We start from the raw sequence: 20317 nt of genomic DNA, 5'->3' as shown, positions 1-20317 counted from the left end.
CAACTGTAAATGTGCTTCCTGTTTGGTAAGTAACTACAAATCACACTTCAAAATACCACTTGTCTTTACAAAAACACCATTAGAGATAATGCGTTTCATTTTTTTTGCGTGGTTGTGTAATCATCAGCCTCACATCCAGCTCTCTGATCCCTGTGTGTGTGTGTGTACCTCTTTTCTCCGTGGTGACCACCAGCGCCTCGGCGGCCTCGCCCCAGCCCTTCCTCGTCTGTGCCGTGATGCGGAACACGTAGATGGACTCCGGCTTGAGGCCGGTCACAGTGTAGTAGCGAGCGCTGGGGCTCAGCACGTCCACCGTGGCCCCGTTGCTGTTGGTGGAGTTGAGGTGGTATGTGATCTGGTAGGCTGAGGGGACAAACAATGTCATGAGGAGCTCGGCGGTAAATTAAAGCTAAAGAAAAAACAAGCGTTTGCGGCATTTAAAGCAGTTGTTGTTTGTGCTACTTGTCCTAACAGTGAAAAGGAAGAGCAAACTGTGCAGCGAGCAGCTTCGTCTCCTCTGCAGTTATTCCATTAGCATCTGCTCCTGCATGCTGCTGTGTGGGTCTGTCATATTATGCGGTTTAAAACAAATTATCTGACAGATGTATAATGAATCAAACGCTCACAAGGAAATCCCCTATTAGCGAACAAGAGAATCCAACTCCCTTTACAGCAATGCTGGAAAATAACAAGATTTGATTTCCCCCAGCTAATATTGCGTAGCCCATCAAGTTGCAAAAAAAAAAAAAGTATGTTGAGAGTCATCAGGAATGACACCTGTGGGCATAATGTTCTTTTAAATCTAAATAAATTAGCCAATGTGCATAGGATTTGGTAGTTTCCGCTTATTTACTCATGCAACATAACAAGATGTTTTTTTTTTGTTTTGTTTTTTTCCAAGAAATCGAGATGATTTTATATATTACTCACCCAGTATAATGCCATTGGGCTGAGAGGGGGACTGCCAAATAAGCCGGACTGAGGTGTTGCGTACTTCAGGGAACAGGATACCCACTGGAGGTCCTGGCACTGCAGGGAAGCAGAAGACACAATATACACAACTCAGACCTTAAAAAAACATATAACTTATTATCACTAATGCTCTTAGTCTAGAAAAATAAATCAATTTATTAATTTTTTATGTAATTATACAGGATAATTTATTGCTATGCCATGTTTTGCCCTGATGTTATAGCTATTTCACTGCTCTGTGTTACTATACCATCATCCAAAGTCCTCTCCAGGATGGGTGGAGAACTGGGGCGTCCGTCTCCGATCCGTGTAAAAGCCAGAACCTGGATCTCATAGAGCACATATTTCCCCAGACCGGTCAGCTGGACACTGTGGGTGGCGTTCCCCTCCACGGACCAGAAGTGAACGGCGCTGTCAGAGTCCTTCTCTTTGTACACAACCTAGTCCAGCGAAGAGACGGGAGGAGATGAAGAGAAAAGTGGAATTCGTAAAATGAAAAAGTCGAAAGAAACGACCTCGCACACTGTCACCCTGCTGCTCTTGTACGCTGCCTAAAAATACCTGGCATTTCTAAAAAAGACTAATTAGATGTTCCCTTGACTGTTCCGTAAATAAACAGCAAATAGGCCAAAAAAATAAAAAGCAAAAAAAAAAAACATAAAAAGCACAGACAGACCTTGTAGCCCAGGATGAGACCGTTTCTGTCGGGCTCAGGAACTTCAAACCAGCGCACCAGGATGCTGCTGGAGGTCGTGGCGAAGGAAGACACATTGGTTGGTCCGCAGGAGGGAACTGGAGAAACACAAAGAACAGAGAGGCAAACACATTATACCCTGCATGGCCCATTGTTTTTCATACATTAATACTAAATTAATCTGCCACACTCCCTCCTCTGTGTGTGTGTGTATATGTAGGTGTACAACAAGAGAGTTGATTTCAGCAATCTGCTATGGTTGTGTTTGCACATAGCCTTTGATATCCTGGTATAGCCTCCAGGCCGCGCTACAAAAAGAAAAAAGAAAAAAAAAGACTCAAGAATAGGCCTTTTCTCCTCCTTGGCTCTCATCCCTGGACATAATGCGCTGATTCCTAAGAATTTGCTGGAGTGAGTGGAAAAAAAAAAAAACAGAGCACAAGGAATTCCACATTTAAGTCCATGTGTTCTCAATTTCCTCTGACTCCTTCCATTCCTCACGACCCAACGTCTGGTGAGGAGGGAAAAAGAACTGACTTAAATAGAAGTGGGCTGCTAAAAAGGACGAGGAAACAGCCTGCACTCGAATGAATTTAACATATGGTGAAGTGTGAACTGGGACTGAACGTTTGGAGTCTGTGATGTGGCTAATAATGTAGATATTCAACAGGGAAAAACAGTTTAAGAAAGTGGCCTCCTTGCTTTCATTTAGACAAAAATCAATAAATATGGCACTCGTAAAGAAACGAGTGGGTTGCTATGGGTTTGTTTAAAGTGTAAAACAAACACCTTGGTGATAATAAATCCTACTTTTATAGCTTTTATAGCTTGACAAGGACTTGGCAAAAAAAAGCCAAAATTGCTTTTGAGTAATTAGGCTGCCAGTGCCGTGTGTTTAGTGATGCTAATAATGTGCAGTTTGCTTTGGAGACAGAAGACAAAGAGGAGGGAACTGTCTCACCAGACTCCCTGGTCCTGCCTCGGACCGGCTGGCTCCAGGGCCCCGTCCCGATGCCGTTGACCGCCTGGACCCTGACCTCGTACTCGGTCCACTCCTCCAGGTCCTCGATGGTGAACTCTCTCTCCAGGCGATCGGCGATGACGTGGATGAGCGCGCGGCCCTGCGAGCCCGCGCGGGAATACTGGATTTTGTAGCCCACCTGCTCTGCGTTCCCATTGTACTCCCATTCGGGTAAAGGCTGGGCAGACGAACACAGAGAGAGGAAGTGGTTCATAACAAGCCAGATTCTTAGGCACTTAACTAAACAACTAATACAAGCTCTAGTGTTGTCACAAATGGACTATTGTCCAATGATTTGGTCCAACACGTCAGAAGGTAACATACAAAGGCTGCAGGTAGCTCAGAATAAAGCTGCTCGAATCGTTCTTCAGTGCCCTTATAGAACAAGGGTAAATGAAATGAACAATCAGCTGGCCTGGTTAAGCGTCAAAAGCAGACTGCACTGTTCTCTGGCTTGTTTTGTAAAAAATGTTACAATAACAAAAAACCCAGTAATTTTTTATAATAAATTAGTGTTTTTTTCTGAAAGTCATGACTATTCTACTCGGCAGTCTTCAGAAGGTCGTTTCCTGTTGCCCCCATGTAGAACAAATGCAAAACAAAAAACTGTTCATTACAGAGCGATGGCTGCATGGAATGCTCTGCCGAGATTTTTGATGCGAGAAGGTAGTGCTGCCTCTTTTAAACAGGGACTAGATGTATTTGTTTTTACAAGAGGGAGTGACTCTCTGACCATTAGAGGCGGTTGCATGTCACAAACAACGCATGATTTCTGTTTCTTTGTACTTTAAGAACAGTTTGTAAATGAGATGTGAGCTTTTTTTAATGTTTTGTGTTGCTGTTGTCCACTGTATGAATGATGATGATCTATGTTCAATGTTCTGTGTTAAATTCTGAAACAGAAATGTTTGTAAGATTTTTTGACCCCAGGAAGAATAGCTGCTGTCTTGTACAGCAGCTAATGGGGATCTAATAAAACAAACAAACAAACAGATTCAAGGCAATGAATACACCCAGGAGAAGAGAGATTCCTATTTACCATCCATCGTAACCAGAGGCTGGTCTCGCTGGCGGTGCGCAGGGTGACGTTGGCGGGGGCCATGTCCGGTGGAGCCGGTAGGGTCTGGATCCTTCTCGAGGGCTGGCTGGGAGGACTGGTGCCCACTATGTTCACCTGGCACATACGGAACCTGAGGTTTGGAGTGCAACGCACTTATTATAACTTATTGAAACTTCAGCAAAGAGGAGGTTTTTAATCTAAAGTGAAATCAGAGCTCAGGATCTGAGAAATCGAAACAAACTCCCAGTTTTATCGCAGCGGTTGCAGTGTGCATCCTCTTATTGCATCTGAACTGAGATCACAGCGCTGAATATGAATACAGTGTAAATATGCTGAGTGGGGAGTTTATTTGTGTTACAGCCTGAATATGCAAATAAAAAAAAAGGATCCAATGTGAGCGTTTAGCTGTAGTGAAATGTAAAGTGGCAGCACGGATGCTGGAGTGATGAAAACTAAAGCTGCTGTGGGTCTTCGGGGATTGGTTCTGTGAAATGTTAATTGGTTAGATTGAATGTGATCATGGAAAAACAAGCAGACTGCAGACGGAGATAAAGATCACGCGCGCACTGTAAAATAATTTTAAAAACACACTAACCATAGCAGGCTTGTATCCAAATCAAAAGGGAAACAGAATAAGATAAGCTCCTGGGATGAGCTGAAATTAGCCGAGATGGTGAAACGCACACACGCCTTATCTGTTGTTTTGTCACAAGCTGTACAAGCTTCATTTCCATGTTATCCGACTATATACTGTAAAAAAAAAAAAACACGAGCAGGTGGATCCCAGATAAAAAACTATTCTTTATAGTAGCTGCTGTGTATGAACATCCTGTGAGTGTTTGGTCTGTTCAGATGCTCAAAGGAGATTTGATGCAGTTCCCAGTGGGCTACCTGTAGAAGGTGTATGGGTTGAGTCCTGGCACTTCTAAGGAGCGAGCATCTGGTTCGTTGGACACATGGTGGACCATCACCCAGTCCTCGTTTTCTCCCACCATGCCAATCTGAGCCCGGGACAGACAGATGGAGAGCATTAAAAAAAGAAAAAAAGAAATCAGATTTCTGCCATGTGATCTCTGTTCAATCTTGGAATCATATCATCAATCCAAAATAAGAAAGACGACTCCACAAACATGGATCCAACCGGCCGCCTCACCTGTGCCTCCACCTGCCACTTGGAAATAGAAGTCTTGCCATCGTAGCCGGGTTTGAACTGCAGGGTGACAGAGCGTGGGCCGATGTTGGAAATTGCCATGTTGGTAGGAGGGCCGGGGAGCTCTGTGAGGAAGCAAGGGAGGAAGATAAAACAGTTGGATCAAGGAGAAATGATGGAGGTGACGAGTCTCTGACAGTACGGTGGGTTTGTTTTATATCACACAGGGCGGGTTGTTGGGATTGTGGATTTTACATGGTGGAAAATCCATCTACCACACCGCCCCCCTGTGGTCGTACAGATAGTGCACGCCGGCACGTTTTCTCGGGGATCTTTATTAATTCCCTCCCTCGTGCGCCCGACTTCAGCTAAGACAGCAAAACCGGATCAGATTTGGGCACAAAAAAAAAAAAAAAAAAAAGGTGCTTACACAGTACACAGGCAGAGACAATGCCATGAATGTCAATTACACTGCAGTTATCTGGAGATACGATTCAATCTGATATCCCACTGTTTACACTTGAGCTGAGTAAACAATAAGAATGGATTGTTCCCTGGAAGTCCTGGAGGGGAGACAAATCTGAAAATAGTGAATTCAAGGAACAGCAGGAGGGCAATTTTGTGTATATGAATATCATTGCTGGTTTGTGTGTCTGGGTAGGTATGTATGAGGATGTGTCACTGCATTAAATAATTCATCCGTCTTGGGTTTTTTTTTTTTTTTTTTTTCTTCCCATAATGCTTCCCTCGAGATAAACATTAAGCCTACAATAACATATCCCCATTCCAAAGCACAATATAGTTTACATAAATCCTGGATGAAGATATTAACGTCAAACCGTGGCATATTGGAGTGTGGACGGAGGCCCTAATATTAAGAAGATATAATCACTCCCATGGGGCACAGTCAGCAATTTTTCCAAGATTGCTTAAATGCGGGTGTGTTCGGCCCTAATGAAATGCAGATTACACGCACTTTGGTGAAATTACCACCTTTAAAGTATTTGCATGACTGATTACCGAGGTGGCTTTCAGCTGGATGGTTCCGGTACAGTCTCAGGCACGAGGGGGTGTTTTCTTTACACATAAGCAAAGTGATTAATAATCACTATTCTGAGCACTGTAACTAACAGCTCTCCAGCAATCAGGCCCGTCACTTCACCCGTGTCCCACACGTCCGCGCTCTCTGACGACATAAGCGCCGCTGTTTCTGTTATACAATTTTGCAGATATGAAATCATTAAACGCAGTAAATTGTCCCTCGTGCTCTCCCGGGAGCTGTAATGTTGTGGGGATGTGGGGCGTATGGATATGTGCGCTGGTAAAGGTTCGGTCCCAGCTGAGGTGACCGGGGTCTGATTTCATTGTGCCTGGCGCCAGACAGCACCGAGTGTGTTCACCAAGTTCAGCGTGAAACAGTAAATATCAGGAAGGAGAAGTTTAATAAAGGTTCCCTGCTGTTATATTAAAGGAGTGACCCCGATGATGTAATTGGGGTTATGTTGGCTCGGGCTTGAGGCTTAACAATTTTAACTGAAGGCTTGCATTACAAATACTGATGTGGAGTTTTAAAGAGCGCATTTGTAAAGCAAATGCGGTTATAAAGATGCCACTGAATTGCATTTTGGGAAACATACAGTAGAATCCTTTTTTTTTTAAAAACTTGACCCATTCTGGGAACAGAAACACGGAGTATCTGTGTCTCTTTTGCTTCAGTTTAGATCATTCTCTTTCAAATCAACCTTTACTAGTCCTATGACTTCATGGAAGCGCAATACCAATTCTCTTTAAGCAGCGGAAAATAATGAGACACTCCGACTGTGAAGTCTGCGGAGCAACCGAGAGACGCTGTGTCTGGAAATAACTGTGAAAATTCTTGTTTTCCTTTCGTAAAGTTTCAGATCCGCGAGCAACCGCAAAAAATAAGATTTCATTCCTGAGGTGGAGAAAGGCGGATATCTCTCCAGGAGTTGAGGGTCGGGATCACTGACTCTTTGGTTAACTGACCTGGCGGCACTCCTGAGGAGATGGTGGAGGAGGACTGCTGGCCCTGGCCCTTGGAGGTCATGGCGGCCACTTCAATGGTGTAGGTGGTGAGGGCGGTGAGGCCGGTGACCCTGTGCTCCAGGGTGACGCTCGGCAGGTAGTGGGTGACTCTGGTGTTGGTTCGGTTAAACTCCTCCCATGAAATGCGATAACCTGGAAAAACGGCAGAGTTGGTTTCACAGCGACAGACAAGAGGATCCTCTCGAGGAGGAGGAGAGGGGAGGGGGGGGGCGGAATCCGACAGCGGCTTTTACTACAATAGCAAACTCTCGGCTCACTCGCTACGGGGCAAGCTAACAAAAAATTTAAATAAACTCCATCAAAAATTGAATATAGCAAATTAAATCAGCCTGTGATTATACCTCCTTGCACACACATCCTCCGCCCACTCGTATCCACACACACACACATACACACACATCCTCTCAAAGTTAATGCAATTTGCTCCTTGGCCAGCAGCTCTTTTCATGTGATTGCGTAAGGCATTAGGAAGCATTTCTTGCCAAATCAATAATTTCAGATGACATGTCAGTGTTTGTCTCCTGGGAATGTGCAGCACATCAAATGTTTTCGGAGGAACACTTTACAATACGCTGCTAAGTCTCAACCTCGGTAAACACTTGAATTTTAATGTCGCTGCTTGGCATTTCTTTCTCTCCTCCAAGTTTGCACAGACTGATGTAAGAGCATTATGCAAACTGGAATAGAAGGAGCACTGGCTCACTAGGTAGATCATTAACATTCTGCATTTTTACATCCCAGGGTTAGCGAGACTTCATTTTACTAATTTACTTTCCTTTACTTTATTTGCGTTGCTCGGCACCGATTGTTCCCTCTGTGCTGAAAAAGACATGATGTACGATATGAACCCGGGAAGAAAATCTGTCCAAAAGCCAAATACCTTCAGCTACACGACTATTACCAGCAGAAACAGGTTTAATGGTCTCCCTCAGGAGCTTTGTTTGTTATGTGATTTGGATGAGACAATATACAGTATGATGATTTAGGGCTAAAGGCTTTTTTTATTGCGGACTTATTATGCACAGCTCAGGAAAAGAGACACTATTGCCCCACCTCTGCTGGGGTATAATGGGTGTCTTATAAGCTCGTGTGGCCTTGGTATTAGTATCTACATGACCCAAATAAAATGAACAACAAATAATAAAGTAGACATCCTCTGAGTATGCAACATTAGAGCTACGCTGAGATCGCTAAATGAGGTCAAGCAGCTGTTACCGAGCTAAGTGCAACAATTCCTTCCACCTCGGCGCCGCTGCCTCGTGTGATTGGTATTTCTTGCCTTTCCTGCCTCATTACTGCTCTATTTTTGGGAGAGAAGCGAACGTACCTGTGAGAACGCCGTTCTTCTCGCCGGGCTCGCTCCAGCTGACTTTGAGCGAGGTGTCCAAGATCTCGGTGAAACTCAGGTGACCCACAGCACCGGGGGCTGGATGGAGGAGGTGGGGGGGGTGGGGGGGGCGAAAAAGAATAATGAGCAACGGGGCCGACGGAGCACAAATGATCCGTTTCACGTGGAGTTAGGTCTCATTACCGATCAGCGGATATAGAGGAGTTACATAGTATAATATAACAGCATTTCCATTTTAAATTAGAATAAAAAAAGAGAAAGAAAACAAGGGAAATGCTGAAAAGTGTCTGAGGACAAGTTGAGAAAAATTAAGTCTTAAAAGCTCAACCAATAATCTCCAATTATGATGATCCGTGCTGGATGCAGAGTGTACTCATTCATTAGCACCTCTCTACAGTTTTGTTCTGCATGAATAATGGATCTTGCCCAAAGGATGTGTCACTGGGAGATGCCTGTGCCCCGCCATCCCCCCTCCTGCCCTCCCTCCCTCCCCCTCGCCACCTCAGGAGAGAGAAAACCGAGGTAGGAGAAGCCACTCACTGTCCTCTTGTGTCCTTAGTGCTCTGGGCGGGCTGCGGGGGCCGTCTCCCGGCGTGGTGAAACACAGCACAGAGGTGTAATACTCGGTGAACTTCTTCAGACCCATCACGTGTCCCACGTGGACGCTGTCCTGGAAGTTCGGTCGCGCCGTTACCATAGAAACTTGATCGTCCTTGCCAGGTTCCCAGGCCAGCAGCTACACGAGACAAACAAGAAAAAAAAATAAGTGTGAAGAAAATTACCCAGACAGTTGGAAACAAAGCAGCTAATCATTTTTTTTTTTCCCTGTAATGATTTTCACACATTTATTCTCACAAAACTAACAGTGGTGTGTCTCTGTGGTAGTTGTGAGCCACTCAGTGAAGTTATTTGGCATCACAGCTCCCTAAGATATATTTAGAAAGATGCCCTGAAGAGGTTTTGACAGGGGGGGGGGGGTGGCTGAATGGCTTCACTGAGACAGGCTGGGAGCGGAAGAGAATTGAGCCAAAAGAGAGGCATGATCGGATCTTATTATGCATGTTGATTGCAAACCATATAGCATACACAACGGGGACCCGTATTGACCAATTAGACGCTTAGGTAATGAGCCACCAGTTGCGTGGTCTCTTAGGTTTGTTTCCAGTTTGTGGTGCGCATGGCTTCCAGGGAAGTATAGAGTTGGCAGGAGTATGTCAAACAAATGAATGTTTGACTGTCTGCCACGCTGTCGCTTCTTTCTCTCTATCTCCTCTTCCCCCCCTGAAATTCTTCCTTTGCCTCAGTCTCTAACACCTTTCACTCCCTCCATTTCTCTTTTTTTTATCTCACTTGCTGCTCCAGTCTCTCCCTGGAGGAAAAAGGTGGTGTTTAAAATTCAGATTGGGTTTGTACAGTGGCCCCTTCCACCCCGCTGAGTGAGGCCTGTGGAGCGCCATTGAAAACAGACAGACAAAAAGAGAAGGGGAGGAAGAAAAAAAAAAAAAAAAAAACCTCAATGACATAATTAAGCCTCAATAGAGTCAATGGAAAAATACAGCCGCCCCTATGGATATGGCTTTATGATTACCTGTGGGCTACATTCATTTCAGTGGAGTATACACAAGAGACAGAGAGATGGACTGCATTCAAGTGCCCATGACAAAATAATGAAGACATTCATCATTACGCGCACACAGCTTCACAATAAAACATATGAAAAATGGTTGCAAAGATAAAGAGAATGACCTCCGACTGACAAATGGGAGGACTCAGTCCATCGTTCACAATGGCACCAAATATCTTTTGCCCCTTGGCTCGTCTCCCTCTCTTGTTAAACAGGATGTGTGGTTCTACAAGTTCAGCTCTGACAGTTGGAAGCGATGGCTGCCGGTGATGGCGCCACCGCCACCGCCGCTACCGCCACCGCCGCTACTGACCTTGTAGCCCTGGTTGATGCCGTTGATGAACTGGGGGTTAGGGGCTGTCCACGTGAAACGGATCGTTGTCGAGTTGACCGCCTCGGCCTGCACGTTGCCAGGGGCGATGGTGGGCACTGGGATGGACAAGGAGGGGGGGGGATAAAGGACGGAAGAAAGGGGGGAGAGAGGGATACGAATTGTGAGAGCGCCTTTCAGTTGACTGGTGGTTAAGTCTGCCTGCATCAATTTTGATGTCAATATTGATCGCTGCCTGCACAGGTCAGGGCGGATGTTGCCATCACTCTCCTCCTGGTGACAATGACATCTAACACCAGGGCTCTCTGTGGGTTTGTTTGTGTCTATAGATTTTAGTTGGATGCCACACCTTTGTGTGGTCTTTGCAAAGAAGACTTAAAGCTGGACGCAGCTGGACCACAGTGACACGCAGGCTAAGTCACACTGAGACAAGACTGTTGCTGGTGCAGGATGCTGCGTCCTAGTGTAACAGTTGTCTGCGTTTGTGTTGTTTATTTGCAAGAAGGACCGACACTCTCTTAGCTTCAGGACCGGACTTTTATTGCCTGGACAATGATACGAAAAATGACTGGTCAGCTCACGGTCAAGCACAGCACTCGTTCGGCACAGCTTCATGGAGGAAAATTAGCAAGTTAGCTTAGCCTTCGAGCTAAGGTCGCTAGTTATAAACATTAAACAAAATAAACCCTACCCTACTACATTATTACATTACATTGTTTACACAGTTTCAGTAGGCTAAGACGCTGTGCTTCGTGTAACAAACCTACCATGGGCTCAATCCTCGCATACTGGCACGTGCCTATGTTCCCTCAGCCCTATGTTCCCTCTGGACTCTCTCTACCTATCTGGACTCTGTCTATCTGGCCTGTCTAGCCTCTACCTGGTCTTTTTACTAAACTTAACCAACTCCTTTCTTCATTGCCTAAACCCAACCAATGGTGGGACCAAAGGGCTGTGGGAATAGGGCCTAATTTTCAGTGACAACAAAAGTTAGAAATGAGGGAACATAGGGCTGAGGGAACATAGGGATGACCCCCTGGCACTGTGTTTACGTCACAGCCCATGTTTATGTGCTGAGGAGAGCCCTGCTAACCAGTGAGCATCCGTGATACATGAATAAAGTTATATGTGATTGGCTGTCACTGTGTAAGTGGAATCAACAGCAAAACTCTGTTAAACTAGCCGTATTCGATGTGCACATTCATCAGAAAAGCTCATATTCAATAATAAAGACCGAAAGAAATCTGCACATCAGATGATGATAGGTGCCTCACCTCCCTGCAGGGTCCACTCTGTGACCTTATGGCTGAACACGCCCAGACCCGCCCCATTGTAGGCAGCAACCTCAATCTCGTAGTTGGTCCAGATGATGAGGTCCTCCAGCAGCAGGTTGGTCACATCTGGGCTTGAAATGTTCTTGATCTGATAGTCCACAGGCAGCCCGGTGAGACGGTACCTGAGAAACACACAGCAGTAGGAAATTCAAGCGGTGAGGAACCTGCTGTGGATAATGGCTGATGTGTTTGTACCCTGAAAGTGACAGTTTAAATGTTCCACTGCCAGAGAGAGGACAGTGTAGTACTCTGTTTTTTCTTTCTATTTTTTTTTTTTTTTTGCTTGAGCCAACAGCTGCAGTACCCCACACCTCCTGATAGGGGGAGACAAAGCACCAGCAAACAGGCAATTAAAAACCACTGACGGCACCGACTCTTGTCTGGAAAACACCTGCTGTTTCATTTGGATGTAATGAATAAAAAGCCTGAACAGAAAACCAAACTAATTACATGTTTACAAGACTTACAGTCAGTTTGGCATAATGCTGACTCTGTCTATTGAAGTTGCCAAAGTTTTTGAAGTCAAACCAGTCATTAAATTTTAGTTTCCTCTGAAACCAAATCATTTTTAAAAGCAGCGCTATTAAAAGATGCTCTAGGAAAATTGTGAGTGGCATAAGGTGTGATTTAATTCCAGTTGTTTACCAGTGTAAGATAATGGACTTGGATATGCGTGGGTGGAAGGGTTTGATCATATGTGATGTGTTTATGCGCCACATAATAAGGTTAGGATGTTATTTTACACTTTCTCATATTTCCAATGGGAAATCACCACGGTCATGAATTAAAAAAAAATCAATAAAGATAATAAACAAACAGGAAAAAATATGATCAACAGATGAACACAGCTTCATTTCTGGCTGTAAGAGATCTCACTTCAGACTTCATGCTGAATATTGAACATTTTATTAACATAAAAACTAAGAAATAGATATCAGGGATCAATGGGATTAATGGGCATTGTGCAATACAACCTGGTACCTATGCACTCTTGCACTTTAGCATTTGTCACAGCACTTATGCACTTTATCTCCGAGAACAAAACTCTTATGGTCTCCCTACCTGTGGAATGTGTTTGTCAATATGTTCTTCATTGTCATAGTTGCCTTTTTGTCTTTTTTTACATTATATTATTATTATACATTACTGTTATTGAACTGTTTTTATGTTTATGGGACTCCAAACGGAAATTAGCATCTTGCTATAATCCGGCACATTTACATGTTTTTGTCTATTAAAGGGATAGTTCACCCAAAATTAAAATTGTCAGAGCCGTGAACTGAGACACTGGGAGCTTCTGCTACAAACAAGCTTAAAATATAGACTTATTTAATTTTTTTCGGAACAATTTCTCATGTTGGGGCTTAGGAGGTATTTGGATGTTTTTTGGTGTGTCTTTTTGGACTAAGAAAAGTGAGCCCCGTTCGCTACTGTCATATGGCAATGCAGTGCAGTAAAGTAAAGGGATCTTACCGGACGATGTATCCTCTGAGGATGCCGTTCTGGTGGCTCTCTGGCGGAGGCTGCCACTGGATCATGATGGACTGGTTGGTGCGACCGCTTGCGATGACGTTCTGAGGAGAAGCGCTGGGAGACTCCTCTGGGAGAGACACACTGCAAAAACACACACACACACAGCCCAGATATGAATGGAGAAGGGCAGCGCGAAGTAGGATCAAAGGACATTTTCTCTGTGAAAATCATCACAAACACAGTGCTTTAGGTTTAAACGAAACATAAAGCTTAGTAATACAGCAGCTCAAATGAAGCGTATCAATTTAAAGCTGAATTCCTGTGTAATTTCAGTTGAAGCACTTTTCTCCAAACCCTCTTTTTCTATCTCTCTAATGTTTCTAACCATTTCCTCTCCTTTGATAAAAACCCTCACCGCTCCGTGTTCGCTCATGCTCCCCTAAATATGAATAATGCTCGCCCTCAGTACCACATCTGAGAAGAAAGTGTAGAGAAGATTGTGAGGTTGTTCAACCACCTAACTCTCTATACTGTATCTAAACTGACAAAACACCCCCGAGTCCCTGGGGAGAGGATGTGTACGAGAGAGATGGGAGCGAGATCAGTGGCGTTACCAAATGGCATCACAGAGTGTTCTGTGCCGGGCCCCCCTGCGACCCACTAGCAGAGGCCCCCCCGTGGCTCTCCTCTGGCTAGCTGGCAGCATGAGGTAGCGCTAACAGACTGGTGGAGAGGTTGGAGTGGTTGAGGGAGGCAGGGAGGGAGGAAAGGAGGGAGGGTGAGCGTGAGGAATGGGAGGGGGGCGAGCGCTTGAAGTTGTATGAGAGCGTAGAAAGGCCAGAACCTGATCTCACATCAGAACCAAATCCCTCCTGCAGGCGATCGGGGAGTGTGAGAGCGAGCCGATATTTATATGTGTTTGTGTGTGTACGTGTGTTTAAAGGGATAGTTCAACATTTTGGCAAATTGGCCCATTGCCATAATCCCTATAGTTTAGGTTAGAGAGGTTTGTTACCTTTATTTGCCGGTGCAAGCTCTTTTTAGAACGGCGGAGCAGAGCCGCGAGCTGCTCAGAGCTACCCTACAGAGGCTAATGGGATTTCTTGGTTTCCCTCATCAAACTCATCAAATACACAATCCAACAACTCCAAAACGCTCTCGTGGACAAGTTGTGACCTGCACATTCACCACGCTATGGATAATAACGGAACGTTACGAGACAGAGTTTAGTTGTTTTCAAGACAAATACAGAGACTGCTTGCCGAAAAAATGCGCCCGATGGGAACACGCATCAGCTGTTTTGCATGAATTTACCTCAAAAACAACTCTGTCTCGTAACGTTCCGGTATTATCTCATAGCGTGGTGAATGTGCAGGCCACAACTTGTCCACAAGAGCGTTTTGGAGTTGTTGGATTGTGTATTTGATGCGTTTTATGATGGAAACCAAGAAATCCCATTAGCCTCCGTAGCGTGGCTCTGAGCAGCTCACGGCTCTGCTCTGCCGTTCTAAAAACAGCTTCCACCGACAATATATGACTATAGGGATTATGGCAATGGGCCAATTTGCCAAAATGTTGAACTATCCCTTTAAATGTGACCGTGCATGTCGGTGCTTGTCTCTGCTTTGGTCGGCTTACACATACATCCCTCTTCACTCAATCTTGAATGAAGGGATCAAACTGGTTGTCTAGGAAACAGATTTCAGGAGCACAATGTACAATTTACTAACAAGTGCAAGTTTCTGTAACACTAACACATGATTTTTTTTTTTTTACTCGCCGGCGCTTTTGCCAGTTAAACAATGCACTACACAATCTCTCTGCCACACTGAACATTTTGGCGAATCTGAAGCCGACAGAACGGATAGAAAAAAAAACAACCTTTTCTCCATTCAGTTGGTTTGCAGCAGGCAAAGAGAAGCTTGAAGACCCCCGAACAAAAGGCTGCTGTATGTTTTTATATAGTCTACGCAGCGTCGTTGATGTGAGGCTGTAACACATGAATGAATGTGTACGACCTCACTGTGCGGTGTCTGTCTTTAGCTCACCGGTCCGTCTCCTTGCTGAACTGCCCCTTCCCCACGTCATTAACGGCACAGAGGCGGAACTGATAGGAGCGCGCCGGGATCAAACCATTGACCGTCACCGCCATGGACTCCGGCTCAATATTGGCCAGCAGGATGGCCCAGGGAGCATCTGTAGCCAAGGAAAAGTAACATGTTACACACTTGTTCCAATATTGTTTCCTGCCATGCTAACATACCATAAAATATAACATTTTTGTTTGTATTTTAAACCAAAGAAGGAGTGTTACATTTCTAGTAATGCCGCTAATATTCAGGAGGCATCCTCTATTTCATGCCTGCAATCATTTTGTCACGGCGGGTCACATTTAAAAAAAAAAAACGTGAATTCATTAAAAACCACTAAGTCGTGCTGAGGGAAAAAAAAAAGCGAGGAGAAAATGAACGGAAAGAGAGAGGAGATTACAAGCCCCACATAGCTCTTACACAACATCTACTTAAGTTCAACATACTAGTTACATGCGGAGCTGTAAAGGGATTTACTCTAGCACAGCTTCCACTTCCAAGTTAAGATTAAAAGGAATGATTGGCACTCTTAATTAGTTTTATTGATCGTGCTTGAAAAATTCTCTTTTAGGTGCTTTGGCGCATTTGCTGCAAGAAAAAATCTCAACAAGCAATGTTTAATGTCTTTTTCAGTCATTGTTGCAACATCGGTCCCACGAGCTCATTCCAAATAAACTGTGTAGACAAAAAGAGTGAGTGAGGGGAGGAAAGATGGAGGAGGTTAGGATGTTCCTGGACTTACTGTTCTCAGAGACCTCCAGGATGTAGCGTATGAGAGGACTGTTGCCATCAAAAGGCTTGGCCCAGGCCAGGTCGATGGCTCTCTTTTCAGATGTGCTCAGCTCGGCCGTGGGGTTCTCCGGGGCATGGGGCAGCTGCCTGCAGGGAACAGCGGGACAACTTGGATAAATAAAAAAGGATCTCTCCCATCACAAGCAAACAAATCCTCCGCGGCGCCGGAGAGTTACCAGGAGCCGTTTTGCTCCTCTCTTGAAAGCGTCGCTTGTGCGAATCTCAAGCGGAGCTGAATGTTTTATAACAGAGAGATCAGTCGGACAGGTGATGAAATGTGGTGAGACAAGACAGCAAAGATGGCTCCTTGTCAAGATGGACACACGAGCAAATAAAACGAGATGGATATCATCGGAGGGAAGAAATGGATTGAAAGACGCTGGGAAGACAGATAGGGAGAAAACGCACAGACAAAGACATGAATAAATGAGGCCAAAGCCGGGGATCATTAATTCATTTGGCCATAAATTCAGATAAGCACAGGCAGATTGATAGATAAACCTCATAGCAGAGGACGAACACAGACTGCAACTCAGTCAAAAGGCAGGCAGCCAATAAGAAGGGCCGATTGGGGAGGGGGGCGAAGGAAAGACAAAAACAATCAGTCAGTCAGTCAGTGAGGTAAACAGAAACGTAGATGTCTCATTCGTATTCCGCAGCGGCTCAGCGTGTGCAACAGAAACAGGAAAAGTTTCGGAAGAAGAGAGGATTTGAGGCGACAAAAACAATACAGACGAGTGTGTGTAGTAGTGAAGTGTGCATGCGTGTGTGTCTGGGAGTGTGTAGTATCACACGTTGGGAATGGAGGTGGAGATCCCCCGGGGCCGGGAGTGTGTCGGGTGAGAATGAGGACAGGGAAGGTGAGGAAGAACAGGCGTCATTTAAGTGGAAATGAGTCAGAGGTGTCAATAAGAAGAGGCAGGATGGCAGGGAAAGGGTTGGCGGTGATAAGCGCGCGACTCGCTCTCGCGCACGTGCGTACGTGTGCGTGTGTGAGTGAGAGCGCACACCAATGTGAACATGTTCCTACCTGTGTCTTTGCACAGGAGTATATTGGAGGATGTGAGAAATGAAAAAGAAGGAAAAGGAGAAGATGGAAAGTCAGGCAAGCGAAGAAGGCCAGAGGGAGGTTCACCTGACACGGAGGTGAGCGCTGCGGGAGTCGTTGCCGCCGACCGAGGTGACTCTGCACGTGTAGGTGCCGATGTCGCCCGACCAGGTTTGGGAGATGTGGAGGGTGCCGTCTGCGTCCAGGCGGATGCGAGGGGTGGACTGGACGTTGATGAGGACGCCCTCTTTCTCCCAGACATGCCTGGAACACAGAGAGCTCATCGTCAGCAGCAGTCAAAGACAGCAGAATAACTGCTTTTATAACCTGCTATCCTTCACACGTTTCACTAATTCTTCTCACCACCACCACCACCGCTGCTGTACTGTAGAGATTTAGAAAATGGGCACTCAGGCAAAAGAACTGTCAGACAAGGAGAGGAGCCTCACACAGTCTTCCCAAAAAAAAAAACAACTTCAATTTAAAAGAAATAATCTCAAACACTCATATTTGAGTCTGACCCAGGGGGGAAACACAGAAAACCAATTTCCTGCAAAACCTCATCAACATCACTCTTTTTGGAGCCTTTTTTATTTTTTTGAAATTACTGCTATAGATTTGATGACAAATATGTAATCATGATCAGCTGCAATGGTGAACCGAAATGAGAATAAGACTTAAGATGACTTTTTATTTTCCCAGAATAAACACACCATGAGAAATGCTCTGACCACATACAAAGCCAATTGAAAAATACAAAGCAATATGAGCAAACACACATCTACTCTATGTAGCATGAAATTAGGATTTCTACAAATGCTGCAAGGTGGAATTCGCCTCAAATGTACCTTTAACCCTTTCAATACAGATAGGATAAATCCCCCAATCCCATTTTGGGTCAGTGAATACAAATGTTACAAGTAACTGATAATAAAGCCATGGCTCATAGTCATAAACCAGGTTGCTGCTGAGTTTCTAAAGGTCCCACATTATATGAAAGAAAATAATTTATTTCTACTTCTTTTTTTAGCCTTATTTTTATTCTATGGCTCAAAAAACAAGTCAGCCAATCAGGAGAGAGGGAGAGGTCAATAAAACACAGGAAAGGTGAAACATATGGGACCTGTAATCACCTTCATTGTACTGTAAGAGGTTAGGGTTACATACATTTTCAGTTCACTTCTGTTCAGTCAAGCCAGATAATTTGTTGTTACCATTTTCTTTTGTGCCGAAAGGTATTTTAATGGGCAACAAATTTTTTATTTATTTATATATATTCTATGTCAACCAAAAAGTGAGATTCTCTGCATTTAAACCCTGAACCACTGTTAATCAATGCAGTGGAAATGTCAACCCTGCTTTATGTAATATAAAACACACATTCATTCATTGCAAAAGCCTGCTTACATCGCTTAGTTACCACCTGCTGGGATGTGAACTATGCAGTGAACCCCCACGTCGGCTTCAGATGGAGGTTTAACTCTTTCTGACAATAAAGCCATACATAAACTGAAGTTTGCATTGTCGTCTGTTCCACCACAGTCTGAGAGGAATATGTTATTAGTGAGACATTTCATCTTTCTCCCCTCCATCTCTTCAGACTCGCCATCAGAGCTGCCCTGCATGCATATCATAGCGGATGACGGCTGCATATCAAACGCTGGATTCACACTCATCAAAACTGCACAGCTCAAACGTAGCTTCAGATGTCGCCTTCTCTTTTGAGCAGAAAGGGACAGAATGGTCTATTGATCGCTACTGATGTCGGCTACAAGCTTGGAATTCAGTTAAAAAAAAATACAAAACAAAAAAAACCTCTGTTGTGATGGTTTGTGCGTAGCTATGGTGCGGACTGCCGTTTCGTAAGACGGAGGTGCGTGAGAGAAACACTTTTGTGCTGACACACGCGCACAACAAATGTGTAGCATGTGTAGGTGTTTGCTTTTGTACAAATGGAATGTCTTGGTCACAAGCAGCAGACACAAGGTTTCTGGAGCTGAGCAGTGTTTTCTTTATGTGTTTACGTGCATTCCATGGAGCCATTAACGTGCCTGTGGGGGAACCAGAGCCCGGCAGCAGCAGCATGGTGGAATAATAAGATACAAACAGGTAAATAATAAATACCGTGTGCGTGGGCCAGCAAATGACTAATTAGCAATCAAAGGTGGAGAAAACAATACAGCGAGAATTAGCTGATGTTGCAGCCTCTTCATTAATGCATGCCTGCTCGACTACCGCGCGTTGTTAGGTATTCACTTTCACATACAAGATGATAAATACATAAAGATATGTCGGGGGCGAAATGTGTGCAAACAAGAATTCTGCATCCAGTCACCCTCCTTTTGTTAGCTTGGCTCACTCATTTGCATCTTCACAATCACTCCCAACCAAATTCACCCAATGGCGGTCAGGCATTCACATGTATTAGTAAATGAGACCTCAGGTGTTCTGTTCAGAGCTTGTTTGTTGGCTTTGAACCAAAGCATACTGTCTTTTTTTTTTTTTTTTTTTGGACTTTTGTTGTGCAGACATTGGAGATACTCTCCCATGATAAGGCCGGACATATTTTCATATAATGAAAAAAAGAAACCCATGGAAAAAGCATACTCTAGCAAACAATGAATGTATCCTAGTAACACCTTTTGTCTGTGTGCGCCATCGAGCATCATTGTTATCCAAAGATGATTAAAAACACATCATGTAGACGCGGCGGGTGGCGAATCAGTCTCATATCCACCGTCCTGCTGCACTAACTAGTCAATAGTCCCCAACAAATGCACTATTTACACTTGATTGACTAACATTTGCTAAAAAAGAAAATACAGCGCCCAGCTGTTTTGGTGGAATTACTTTGTTAAAAATGACGATGATGAAATAACTATTGAGAGACAGACTGGCACACTGTTTGTTTTATCTTTTCATCTGATGACATCAAGAAAAACAGAGAATAACACCATCTTTATCCTCCCTTAGACTTCCCTTTATTTCTTTTTCTCACTTTTTTTTATCATGTCTAGACTTCAATTCTACAGCCATTGTCTTTATTCCTGAAATGCTTTTCAGTGTAAATAATATAAATCAAGTGATTCTACCTCATAATTCTATGTTTATGGTCGTACCCTTACCTGACATTTACGCTGGGGTCGTGTGTGACCCCACAGGTCATTATGGCTTTAGTTCCTTTGATGACGCTCTGGTCCTGTGGGGGCGTAGTGATCCGGGTGCGAGCTGTAGAGGCAAAAGGAAGAGAGAGAAAGTGATGAGGGAAATCGAGGGGAAGAGAAAACAGCCCGCAAAACGTTCTTCTTGAGAG

General features: G+C 44.4%; 1 protein-coding gene across 10 annotated transcripts in view; it reads right to left on the bottom strand.

Annotated features, from left to right (window-relative positions):
- Positions 1-20317, bottom strand: part of sdk2b (sidekick cell adhesion molecule 2b) — a 286226-nt gene that overhangs the window by 27233 nt on the left and 238676 nt on the right. For all 10 annotated transcript variants that reach the window (XM_085762334.1, XM_085762331.1, XM_085762338.1 and 7 more), the window contains exons 12-29: positions 20130-20232; positions 17092-17268; positions 15907-16043; positions 15123-15270; positions 13075-13215; positions 11542-11723; positions 10250-10365; positions 8853-9048; positions 8292-8390; positions 6905-7096; positions 4901-5022; positions 4639-4748; positions 3727-3877; positions 2628-2865; positions 1649-1764; positions 1223-1412; positions 931-1029; positions 169-363 (exon numbers count right to left, since the gene is read on the bottom strand). In XM_085762334.1, coding sequence (XP_085618460.1) covers positions 169-363; positions 931-1029; positions 1223-1412; positions 1649-1764; positions 2628-2865; positions 3727-3877; positions 4639-4748; positions 4901-5022; positions 6905-7096; positions 8292-8390; positions 8853-9048; positions 10250-10365; positions 11542-11723; positions 13075-13215; positions 15123-15270; positions 15907-16043; positions 17092-17268; positions 20130-20232 — 2712 coding nt within the window. The remainder of the gene's footprint in view (positions 1-168; positions 364-930; positions 1030-1222; positions 1413-1648; positions 1765-2627; positions 2866-3726; positions 3878-4638; positions 4749-4900; positions 5023-6904; positions 7097-8291; positions 8391-8852; positions 9049-10249; positions 10366-11541; positions 11724-13074; positions 13216-15122; positions 15271-15906; positions 16044-17091; positions 17269-20129; positions 20233-20317) is intronic.

Source organism: Trachurus japonicus, chromosome 19, assembly GCF_045865225.1.
Source record: "Trachurus japonicus isolate A0001 chromosome 19, Traja_1.0".
In the NCBI taxonomy this organism is placed as follows: domain Eukaryota; kingdom Metazoa; phylum Chordata; class Actinopteri; order Carangiformes; family Carangidae; genus Trachurus; species Trachurus japonicus.
This window is presented reverse-complemented; position numbering and strand designations above follow the sequence as displayed.